This window comes from Hipposideros armiger, unplaced genomic scaffold (genome assembly GCF_001890085.2).
Source record: "Hipposideros armiger isolate ML-2016 unplaced genomic scaffold, ASM189008v1 scaffold_37, whole genome shotgun sequence".
Classification (NCBI taxonomy): Eukaryota; Metazoa; Chordata; class Mammalia; order Chiroptera; family Hipposideridae; genus Hipposideros; species Hipposideros armiger.
Window position 1 is genome coordinate 1,959,436 of NW_017731387.1, and position 12,385 is coordinate 1,971,820.

Consider the following 12,385-nt stretch of genomic DNA (forward strand, 5'->3'; position numbering starts at 1 on the left):
TCTGGCCACCTGTCAGCAGCTCGCGGCTGCTCAGCTCCAGGTGCCATGTTCAATCTTATTTGCAGGTGGATGTAGCCAACCATCCCGAGCAGGAATCGAACTGGCAACCTTGTTGTTAGGAGCATGTGTTCTCACCAGCTGAGCCATCCTGCCACCTTTTGGCAGCTCAGCGGCAGCTCAGCTCGGGCGCAGCTCACTGGCCCATGTGGAAATCGATCCGGCGACCCTGTTGCTCAGAGCTCGTGCTCTTAACCAACTGAGCCACTTGGCCATCCCCTATGTCACTCTTCTTAAAAAGGGGGTGAATTCACAAAACAAGCATATAGTTGCGTTCAATTCTACAATAATAACGTTGCCATATTTCACTGATTCATGTCTTCCATTCTGTCCTTCTCCCCAGAGTCGACATAAAATGTGGTTCCCCATATTGCAGACAAATACTATACCCTTTTCTTCATTTTAGAACGGCCCTGTGGATACCCTGGGGATATTGCCTTTGGCTCATTCGAACTTGAAGAAGGAAATGAGTTTGTATTCGGTGCCAAGGTTGTTTACACATGTGATGACGGGTAAGTAGCCGGAAGAGAGGTTTATAATTGAGGTAATTGATAAGTGATGTAGGAAATAGGAACAGTTTTAAGGTTACTGTATTTTTCCATGAGCATTTTTATAGGTACCACACATGTACGCCGAAAAATTAATATTAAATTATGGAAGTGATTATATGTGTTGCCATGTTATCATCACCTCAGCGTTGAAAAATTACAATGAATTGTAATCACTCTGGTAGAACGTAGTTATAGGAGGGTAGGAAAATAGTGTGCATATAATTAAGGGGTCACTCCAAGAAGTTCTCACGACATCATATTATCTGCAGAGTGTTATGGGAGTTCAGTGTGTCAGGGACAGGGGGCTCGGTAACAACATTAGGTGACATGGTACCTATTTTAATAACATCTTATAAAATTTAGGAGAAGCGAGATGTTTTACACTGAAATAATAACAACCACTGTTCTTTAAGGTTCCATGGTCTGCATATTATTCTTATCACATGGACCAAAAAATGCTACTCTGTTTATAGTCATTGGCTCTGTGTTCCCTCGCTGGGCTTTCATGGCTAATCCTAACACTGTTACCGCCTGTGTTCCCTTCCCTGATAGCCCCAGTCAGGTCAAAAACTCAATTTGGCAGAAAGTCTCATGCCTGGGAAAAGCAGTATCATTACAATTGTGTACAACAGCAACATCAGTAGGATCCAGGGATCCCAAACGGCATCTTCTTCTCCCCTGGTTGATTTCCTGATTTGCGGCAGTCAAATAGACAGGCATAAGGCTTAGGCTTTGGAGGAAGCCTGCATTCCAAATCCCCACCACTCAATAATCGCATGCATTTCTAAAACCACCTCTCCACCTCCATTTCCTCCCTTATCAAAGCAGAAACATATCAAGTATGTCCTCGGGCTGGGGGAGCAATAGCAAGACACACACTTGAAACCCTTAGAAGAATTTCCGGTATCTTGTTGACAACCAATAAGGATCCATTCTCGGGCCTCAGTCTCTCCTTGGTCACTACCCAAGGGAGATTTTTCATAGATACTTCGAGGTTTTAGCCCAACCTGCAGTCATTACTTGTCACCTTATTACCCATGACCGAAAACAGTAAGACCCTCTGGGCCTGCACTTTCTAATTTCCTCCTCTGAACTCTGGCTTTTAATCCAGGCCGCTTCGCCCTTGGTGGGCTCACCTTTGACCTGGCAGAAGGTGGGACCACTCACAGCCTTTCCCACTTTGGTTCCACAAATCTCAGGACTCAGTCATATTATCAGTTGGTAATGAAATCGGCAGCACGCTTGCCTCTGCTCAGCCTCTCTCTCCGCCTGCTTCAGCACCTGGAGTATGGAGGACCCACAGTTGCAGACCCTCCATCAGAGGACATGTCCCCACCACTGAGCCTGGGACTCCAGCAGGACTAGGTACTTGAAATAAAGGTCCTCAGGTCACGCAAGGTCAGCAGTCAGAAGTAGCCTGTGCTGTTTTTGAGCTTTGTGGATGGATCGTTTTGCCTGTCTGAGGAGGCGCACGTCTCTGGACCCAGTTGTAAAATCTGACGGTAGAGTGTGTTTACTACACCCATGGTTTCTGCCAGTAAGTGTACCCACCTTGAGCCTCGCCCCCACGCACCGTTTCTTTGCTGAATACCTATGTGGCTGAATACTACCCACTTATTAGGATACTCTGTGTAGATACCCAGTTTCATTACCTTATAGGCAGGAAGTTTTAAGGAGGCACTCTGCAAAAAGTTCTGGGTTTGTTTTTGGTTTTGGTTTTGGTTTTGTGTTTTCGGGTTTATTTTTGCCTAGCTTGGTAGCTGAACAGAAACAGAACCATTGCCTTTTCCCAGGCACCAACCTGTGCGCATTCTTTCTCTCTTCTCCCACCCTCTGTGTATGTGGGCCCCTCGAGGCTTTGTTCAGAATTTTGTGGAACTCCTGAAAGAGCTTTGGAGGAATGATGGTCCTCTCCTGTAGATGCAAAATATCCAGGAAATCTGCTCTCTCTGTTGGGAGGAGGCAACCTCCAATCGCCAATTCTTTTATTCTTTTCTGTGACAGAGGCATGGAGTCGATGTTTGACTTCCAGTTTTGTGGCTCCCATTTAATGGATTGTTTTGTTTCATTTTGTTTTCCCTTAGAGAATTAGGAACGAACCGATAACAATAAAAAAAGACAAAATATGTTTGGAGGGAGAAAATGTGCTTGTTTTACTTGTGGAATGGGCTATCTTTATTTTCAGATGAAGGAAACATTTGTCTATGTTGAATTATTTAGAAATTTATGAAAGGCCCTTTTCAAATGATCTCTCTTGTGGTGACCAAACTGCCTTCCATTATTTATTTTTTGAGAGACAGCTTTTTGCTTCCAGCTCTCCACTGCAATATTGAGAAGGATGCTTTGCCTTGATCTGAAGCCCCTGGCACCTTTTGCCACCTGCCTTAAGGAACTTTCTTTCAAGTAGAGAATTTTAGATTCTAAGGACACGCCAGATGACATACGATAATTAGATAAATTCGACATTGAATGGGTTACATAAGCAGACTTGACTCGATGACCACACTCTGGAAAAACTCTCTAGCATGGAGATGTCTCCTGGAGACAAGTGCTGAAAATAAGCCACACACGAAGACATTTTTCCTAGCACTAGCCTTGATTATGTAAAAAGCTCAAAGTGACCAGAAAATAGCACCATCATGGAGGGTAGGAGGACAGTATAAGACTGAAGGAGGGCTGGTTAGCTATCATGTTTACGGCTTTTGTTTTTGGTGACAGTTGATGGGGCTTATTACATTGTAAAGTGTAACTAATTAACTGACTCAACGATAAAATAAAAGTGTATTGTGCATGGAGTAATAATGAGTTTGCGTCATGAACCAATGGCTATGGTTATTCCAAGTTCATGTACCTGAGGGCTTGGGGGCCTTTCTTAATAAAGGAGAGTTTCAGAAAGACAAAAAGAAATTTAAGAGAGAAACAGAGGAAGGAAGGAAGAAGGCGGGGGAGGGAGGGAAGGAAAAGAAGAAAGTGCAGATGCTGTTCATTTTCCCTGAAACGGAGTTTCGATATTCAGAATGGCATCAAATTTAAAACTGCATATAAATGCACATTATCTCACCACTCTGTTATTTTGGGCTTTCAGGTATCAGCTGTTAGGTGAGGTTAATTTCCGGAAATGCGAAGCAGACGGATGGAGCAATGATGTTCCCATGTGTGAAGGTAGGTGTAAAATGGACTAACAAATATAGAGCATGCCAAAAACATGGGTACACATTTTAAGAAAGGAAAAAACTGTATTAAAGTTATGCTGATGGTTACCACTCTGAGCACCTCTTTGAATTGCAGAAGTCAAACGTGACCTGTAGTCATCTTTTGTTATCGGTATATATTGAGTATTACAATTTTTATACAGTTTTTTCCTTTCTTAAAATGTGTATGCATTTTTTGGCACCCTCTGTATATTAAAATGTTAAACATATCTAAGTTTTTAAAAAATGTTTTACATTAAAACAGCCTTAAAGTCTATATTTGAATATTTCTCACATTATTTATTGTGACTTATAATATAATACAGAGTGTATCTCTAACCTTTTTATTACTACATAGTTTTGTGTTTTAATAACCAAATATTAATATAACCTCATCTGATCTAATATTCAAAGTATTAGAGATTAGGAAATCAAAAACTTAGTTTTCATTCCTTTTGGATTCTAACCACTGGAAACAACTGACATATCACTATTTAAATGAAGCCCAGAATTTCAGCTTTATTAATGAAGAGGCACCCACCGACCACCCAAAGGCAGGACCTGGTAACAGCTGAAGGGGAGAACTTGGCTGAGACATGTCTCCCTTCTCGCCTGACAAGGGAGGTTTTCCTGTGCTCTTATTCTGACTGAAAGGAGACAGGAAGAGAGCTCGGCCCGTTTACTGATCCAAAACGCAGACTGAGTGTAGGAAAAAGTGGACCCGAGCTCCACATTCGGAGCTAGCGATCCCAGTCTCCAGTCATCACAGAAATCAATCAATCAGAATAGGGTTTCCTGGTTCCACAGTGAGGAGTGGTAGAGAGGGAGAGAGGGAGGAAGAGGGAGAGGGGGAGGGAGAACTAGGGACAGAGAGAAAGAAAAGGAAGGGGGAGGAATGCGATCCCCCAAAAACACTGTTACCTGAGAAGAGACTGGAAAACCTTTCATCTCCAAAGATGAGAGGAAAGAGGTAAACATTCCAGGGACATGCACATTGGAATCACCTGGGGCGTTTGTTACAAAGGAAATTTTGGGTTGGAAAGACCTACTGAATGGGTGTATCTGGGGTGAGAGGGCGGGGAGATAGTCGTAGACTTTCGGCTGTAAAATGCCAGTTCGAGTACCACCATAACCTGAGGGATATGGGAAAACATTATGTAAAATCAAAAGAAGCGCTCAGATTATTTTGAACACTGATATGGAAGAGGAAGGAAAATGTAAAACTATTCTCTACTGAAGTAAATATTGGGTTGTCGGAAAAGGCATGACGTACTTTTTCTATGTTTTTCGTTGCAAAAATGCATCATGCCTTTTCCGACAACCCAATAGAATCAGAAAGTTTGCTTTTACACCTTCAGGAAATACAGTGTTGTATGATTGTGGGACTTATATGGAAATTTTATATTTAGTTACCCGAAGCTTCATATTTCTCAGTTATTTAGGAAACTCTTAGTTTGTCCCTACAAAAATATAAACTGTCATGCAAAGTAGTAATTTTCTTTGTCCACTTGCACAGAAAAGTATCAGAGATAAACTCTATTGTTTTTGTTACTTAGCAGAATTTATCTCTGGCAAACAGGTATATCAAATGCTTCTTAGAAAAAGAAAAGCTCAAGTAATTTTCTCCAGTCTTATCTTGCTGATGATTTTATGCCTATATTGTATAGAGATACATATTTCCCATGATAAAGTTTTCAAATTCCATTAGAGAAAAGATACATTTGTTTTTTGCAGTCACTAAGTGCTTACCGGTGACAGAACCAAAGAATGGGAGAATTATCAGTGGTGCCCTGGAGACGAACCAGGAGTACACTTTTGGACAAGTTGTACTGTTTGAATGTAATGAAGGTTTCATGCTTGATGGGCCTAAAGAAATACATTGCTCGACAAACAGTGTTTGGAGTGGAGAAGCGCCGAATTGTGTGGGTAAGAGCCACTGACTATTCATTTGACTATTTGAATGCTTTTAGAATTTCTCATGAAAACATGCATTTCGAAGCCCTGAGCCTCTCCTAAAGGATCTGAATAATACTGATAATGACTAATGTTTACTGCACAATTACCCTTTCCCAGTAATTCATCTAAACTCTTTACATGTGTCATCTCATTGTATGTTCAAAGTGACTTGCATGATTTATGGACCGTTCTCACCTCTGTTTTATAATTGAGGAAATTGTGGTGCAAAGAAGATAAAACATGTGTCCAAGCTTACTGCGGCAGAGTTCACATTCTAGCCTAGGTTACCTGACACCAAAGACCCTGCTCTTAGCTGTAATTAAATTGTAGTCAGCTCTTATGGCCAAAATAGAATATGGTAAGCCTTTCTGCTGCAAGTTTTAGTACTGGTCTACAGGACAGGCTTTTAAAAAATTTGAAAAGCCAAAGGTGTAAATAAATATATTTACAAAGATGGAAATAAATATATTTCCACTGCATCATATGACATTCTGTTTTTGAATAACAGTTCTAGACAGTGGCCTGGTTTATACTTGCATTGTGAGTTTATTATAAATATTGCTGAACTGAATCGAATCCTATTAAATAAGTCTTTGCCTTTAAAAAAAGAGTTGTATAGTAAATTGTAAGTCAAGCACTCTTTAAAGTACAGCATAGCGAAAATACTCAATAATATTGTAATAGCTATGCATGTCAGATGGGTACTAGATTTGTCCTGGTGATCACTTCCTAAGTCATATAAATGTCTATCACTACGTTATACACATGATACTAATATATTGTATGTCAATTGTAATTAAAAAAAATTTTTTAAGTTTTTAAAATAATTCTTCAGCTATAATACTGCTGACCTGTGCATCATGACCAATCTGGTAATTCTGGCTTTCATAATGAAAAATCATGGTCAATTTATTTAAAGTGCCGTACTTTGTTTTACCAGTATGTGTTTGGCAGAAATTTTTGCTGTATTTATTTTTTAACATTACCTAAAATCTCCAAATGATTTATACTTTCTTAGTGTAGTCTATCCTCCAGTGAGACACACACAAAAAGCATCCCTCTTCTTAAAAAACGTTTTGCTAACAAAACTAGTTCTTCAAGCCAGCAATGATAAATATATTTATATTCAGTGTAACAAATACTGTATACTCTTAAGGTTTATGGAAGGGGTTTACTTCTTACAACAAAAGGTCTGTGGTTAGTGAAAGCTTCCTAATGCACAACGACTAATAAAGTAAGTTTTCAAGGGAGAATGAGAATTTTGTAGATGAAGGTGAGGAGGTGGAAACCATACCAGTCAGAAGAAGCTCATGCAGAGAAAGCTAAGCAAATGCTGTGATATTCCTGTTCCCGTTGTCCCCGGGGGTCCCTGGTGTAGGATGCAAATAGGGAATGTCAGTGATGGATTGAAGATAGGCTGGCACAATGTTCTGAAGGGCTGAAGAATTTGTCTTTATTCAGACTGAATTGGGAAATCATGAAGGATTTTCAGTGAAGCAATGTAGTGACAAGAAAAAAGGTCATTAAATTACTAAGAGGAAAACAGATTGGAAAGGTGGGAGAATAGGACCTTGGAAATTAGTTTGTGTTGCTGTAATCCCAGGGAATATTTTTGAGAGGTATGGTGTCAAAGATGACGGCCAGTTTTTTTCTTGATAGAAAACCTGGATGGATGGTGAAACCACAAAAGCAGAAGGGTCAGTTACTTTTTGGAGCTGTGATGACAAAGACATAAATTAATTTCTTTGACAAACTATTCTGTTAATAATTACTCTGTCATCAATAACTAGAAAATATGTATTCTTTGCAGGTTACTCAGTAAAAATACTTACCATAATAAGCGTATATCTACATTCCATGTTATATACACAATTGTTGAATACTACTGGCCACTATTTATTTCAAGAGGACTAATTTATCAAACCAAATAAAATTCACAGCGTAATTTTAATCAGCGTTTTAACTTTCCTCAGAAATGAATGTTAAGAACAACAGATAAATTATTCATCAAGCATGCACATTAAAACAGAGCTGGTTTAGTTGCCTGCTTTACCTGATGGAAACAAAATTTATGTCTTTATATAACTATGTCTTGGACACAATCCTTTCATATATAACAAATATTTTGGAATTAATTTCCTTATATTTAGAAATTTCCTGCAAGCTACCAAGAATTTCAAATGGAGAGCCCCTGAATCCTAAGGACATTTACAAACAAAATGACCGACTTCAATATAAATGTTACACGGGTTTTGATTACAGTGAAAGAGCCGACACTATATGCACTAAATTTGGGTGGTCGCCAGCTCCTTCATGTAAAGGTAATGTTATGTTTCTTTTCTGTATCTTTTGCTGTATATTTTATCAATTGTTTTCATTTGTGTCCTCCTTATAGTTAAGCAGTTTATTTTTCTCAGAGTGGAATATTATTGTTCATAGGAATCAACTATTATGAATATAGTATATATTTCAAATGTTTATGGGTGCAAGGCCTACTTTGAGATCAATTAACATTAGTCTCTTACTGAAGAGAGACACAAATGGGGCCAGAAAAGTTCAATAGCTTATGAATTAGTTGGTCTGTGGTCAAAAGCAAGTAGAGAGCACAGCCAGCCAGGACTGGAGCGATCTTTCTAATTCCCACTTAGTACGCTTCTCAAACAATTAGATTGCCCAGTATTTAGCTATAGGAAGTAAATTATATTAATCCCAGGTGAGAAACCCTCCACTGAAATTTGAGATTGTATTAACCCCTGGCCTAATATGAATCCACAGAGACGATGGCACTGAAAAAAAAAATAAATAAAAACCTTTCTTGTAGGCTTCATAAAGGATATTATACAGACCCCAAGAGTTCAACTGTGTTCTTTGCCCACCAAAATCTATATCTGGAATATCATGTTCTACTTAGCCTATTTGGTTTTAAAAGAGTTGGTTTTAAACTGTCATGGCCTATAAGAGCGAATGTAGACAGCTGAGGAGTCTAAAAAATGATATCATAAGAATAGCAAGAAGATACAGTGATAGGACCGTAATAACCATGTTGAGATTTTGCAAACATTTAAGAAAAGGAGTGAGTTAGCTTTTGATAAGGGCCACTGCAGTGAGTGAAAAAAGTGATGATGTTGTCATACGTGAGATCAGATCAAGTGACCGCCTCTAAGAGTGTGACACTTACAGATTTTTTTCTATACTGTGGGGTGAAGCAGAGCCCTATGAACTTTAAATCATATGATTCATAATGACAAGTATATACCTTGTTTTAGTAATCCTCTTTTACAAAAACTAGAGTGAGTTTTTGAGCTGATTTAATTCTTTAAAAAGCATAATAAAGTTTCGTTGAGCCCAGCAGCAGTTCCTTGGAAATAATCCTTCTACACAGCCGAATGATCTTTCAGGCATTAATAAGAACATATTTTAAAAAGAGATTAATGGGGCCGTCCAGGTGGCTCAGTTGGCTAAGAGCTCACTCAAGATGTGCGAGCTCTGAGCAACAGCAGTTTGATTCGCGGCCTGAGCTGAGCTGCCGCTGAGCCGCCAACAGGTGGCAGGATGGCTCAGCTAAAAAAAAAAAAGGGGGGGGGGGTTAATGAGCACAAGACAGAGATAACCCATAACCCACACAGATCTGTGGTAGGCTGATGGTGTGTGGGGTTCAGCTGTTTGTCTTCATGGCTTCTGTGGTTCCTACACAGAGAAAGTGGGGACCACAAGTCCCCTGTCACTCATCTCTGTCATATGTTTTACTTCCAGAGCCCTCTTAATTGATTAGTTAGTTAATTTATTCATCTAGTCATCCAAATGTAACTTACAAACCATTCTTTTCTATCAGGCTTCTGTCCTGTATTGAGGATAAACACTAGAATAATTATCCAGATTTCAATGAATTCTAAGTAAGAGTTTGGGAATTCCATTTTACTTGGAGATAGGACTCGGGGTAGCATGACTACTTCATAGAAGTTGTCTAATTCTTTTTTAATTTGCTAAGCTACCTACTTAGAACTCTTACCTAGCTTGTATTTGTTTGAAAATCTCTGTTTTCCTGTCTGTATTACTGCAATTCCTACGCTTAACTTCTCTTGAAACTAGACTCATTTACACACACACACACACACACACACACACACACACACACCAAAGATTCCACATCTACAAAACTGTTTCTTTACAGAGTTGGTTTTTCATTTTTTCAGTCACATGTCATAACTTAAAAAGAATTGACTCTGGGTGGTGAACATACAATGTGATATATAGACGATGGATTACAGAATTCTACACTCGAAATCTATGTAATTTTGCTAACCATTGTCACCCCAATAAACTTTAATTTAAAAAATAATTCAAAACTGTATGCTCCAGGGTTCTGCTTTCTTTAGGGAGAGAGATGCCAGAATTGGAGTGTACTGGGATTAGACACTCTTTCAAAACACAGTTTACTTAAGATCAATATAAATAGAGGTTCACCCCAAATTAGATAAGCTTGCACCCTCTCTTATAGGCTTCATTTTATTGAAATGCATTTTCTTTAGCTAGATATTGAGAGGTCCCTTATAAAAGGAACTCCGCTGTCTGTACCTCAGCTAATTATTGGGTCATCAGGCAAGTCATGATGCATGTTTGCATTGAAAAACATAGAAAAATACGTCATGACTTTGCAGACGACCCAATATATTACAAATACTTCCCCTTATTTTCCTGGCACAATTGGAAAGATCTACCTACCGACAATGATAAATTTTAGAAGTTTATATCTTTTTTCCAAATCTATAAGAAATTAGGAACTAAATAATACAAGAAATTTTAAAATAAAATAACCTAGGATAAAATACTTAAATTTTCTTTGGGTCTGTGATTTGTGTCAGGGATTTTCTTTGAGGGTACTTTGTCAAAGCTTCAGCCTCTGTATCTAGTGAGGGACAGTCTCTGAAAAGAACTCAGTTACAGGAAGAATGAAGAGCTGCTACGTAACCACCACCTTTGACCCAGTTTCATCTGTTCTCTGGGCAAACTGCATTTCCTACTGTTTCACAATGTGGAGTGCTAGTATTGACTTACTACTCTTATTTCAAATCTTAAGGATTGTTTCTAACAGTAAAAAAAAAATGTGACCTCACACATTTGGACAGTCTCAAATGTTATTATCTTGGATAGAGGCGCCAGCCCTGGCAATGGTTTAATAGCACCATTTATTTTCATGGAGACTAGGAGAGTAGGGAACTAAAATTTATCAAGGGATTTATGTCCACTGCTTGGAAGTAATCACCAGAAGTTCTTCTGCTCTTAATTAATTTAACAAAATTCTCCCAATTATTTGGTTGGTCTCTTAGTGAAACTCATGTTTTTTTATCTCATAGCTTTTGACTTCAAACATTGGTGTTAAGTTCAGCTATACTATGAAGTAAAAACTAAGGCATGTAAACGACTGCAATGGGTATATGAAAATATGATATATATAGCAGAATGAAACGGGAGAAAAATAAAGTAACATATTTAAAGTTCATTTAGGGTTAGTGTCAATTAACATCAAACACTGAAAACATATTTTACGTAAAAGGTATGTTTCGGTGGTCACATACCTTTTCTATTAGTATAATCATTGCTAATATATTATCATCAGCACTAGAGACATAATCAAAGCTTATCCTGTCAGAACGGAGTGTAAATTTAAGACCGATTAAGGTGAACACACAATGTAATATATAGATGATGTATTATAGAATTGTGTACTTGAAACCTATATATGTTTTATTAACCAATGTCATCCCAATAAATTTAATAAAACAAAAAGATGAAAAAAGAAAGATTATAATACCTCTAGGAGCTAAATGTACACAGTGGAAGTATGGTATGGAGAGGGGGAGATAGATAAGCATTAATTACAACTTTATAGAATATAGTTTCTGAGTGACTGTTGGAGTGATGGGAAGGAAGAAATGTGAGGTAAATTTCCAGGCTTCTGGGGTTCTTGTGCCAGAAATTGACATGCTAAACATGGGCGGGAACGCATATATTGAAGGAAGGATGATGATTAGTTTGACATATAATAAGTTGCATATGCCTTTGAATTACACACGTGGACCTGTCCGGCGTGAAGCTGCAGTTGGATATATGGATTTGCATCTCACGGAAGAAGTTGTTAACATAATGGTGGATGTTTCTGGAGTGGTGGTAAGAACCAGTATGAATAGGGAGAGAAGAATCAGTTAAGAAACGAGGAATAAAACGTGGACAGAGCAGGAAGAGCCTTGGCATGTGTGAAGACCACACAGAAGGGTATGGCGTTGGTCGCCCAGAGAGTAGGCAGGGAAGTGAGAGGAGGTGAGATCTGAGTAGGCAGGGCCTGAAATTGAGTAGAGGAAGAGGAGCAGCTGGAACTACCATGAGTAAAATGACATAGTATCGTTCAGTCCAAGGCAAAGAGAGGTAGGAGAACGTGAGAAAGTAAGGCACTGGAGAACTTCAAGAAGTCAGTGATGAGCTGTGTCAAGTATCTGTTCAGTTTTTATCTATTCAACTCAACAAATAGTTAAGGAGCCCGTCCCAGCCACTGGAATATGTGGAAGACAAAGAGTTTGGCGACTTGGAAAGGGAAGGACATTGGGGACTTTTGTCAGAGCAGGGCCAGCACAA

At 38.8% G+C, this 12,385-nt stretch overlaps 1 protein-coding gene across 9 annotated transcripts in view; it reads left to right on the forward strand.

Moving 5' to 3' along the window:
* Nucleotides 1-12,385, forward strand: part of CFH (complement factor H) — a 100,619-nt gene that overhangs the window by 10,595 nt on the left and 77,639 nt on the right. For all 9 annotated transcript variants that reach the window (XM_019638020.1, XM_019638015.1, XM_019638014.1 and 6 more), the window contains exons 3-6: nucleotides 464-569; nucleotides 3,694-3,770; nucleotides 5,534-5,725; nucleotides 7,906-8,076. In XM_019638020.1, coding sequence (XP_019493565.1) covers nucleotides 464-569; nucleotides 3,694-3,770; nucleotides 5,534-5,725; nucleotides 7,906-8,076 — 546 coding nt within the window. The remainder of the gene's footprint in view (nucleotides 1-463; nucleotides 570-3,693; nucleotides 3,771-5,533; nucleotides 5,726-7,905; nucleotides 8,077-12,385) is intronic.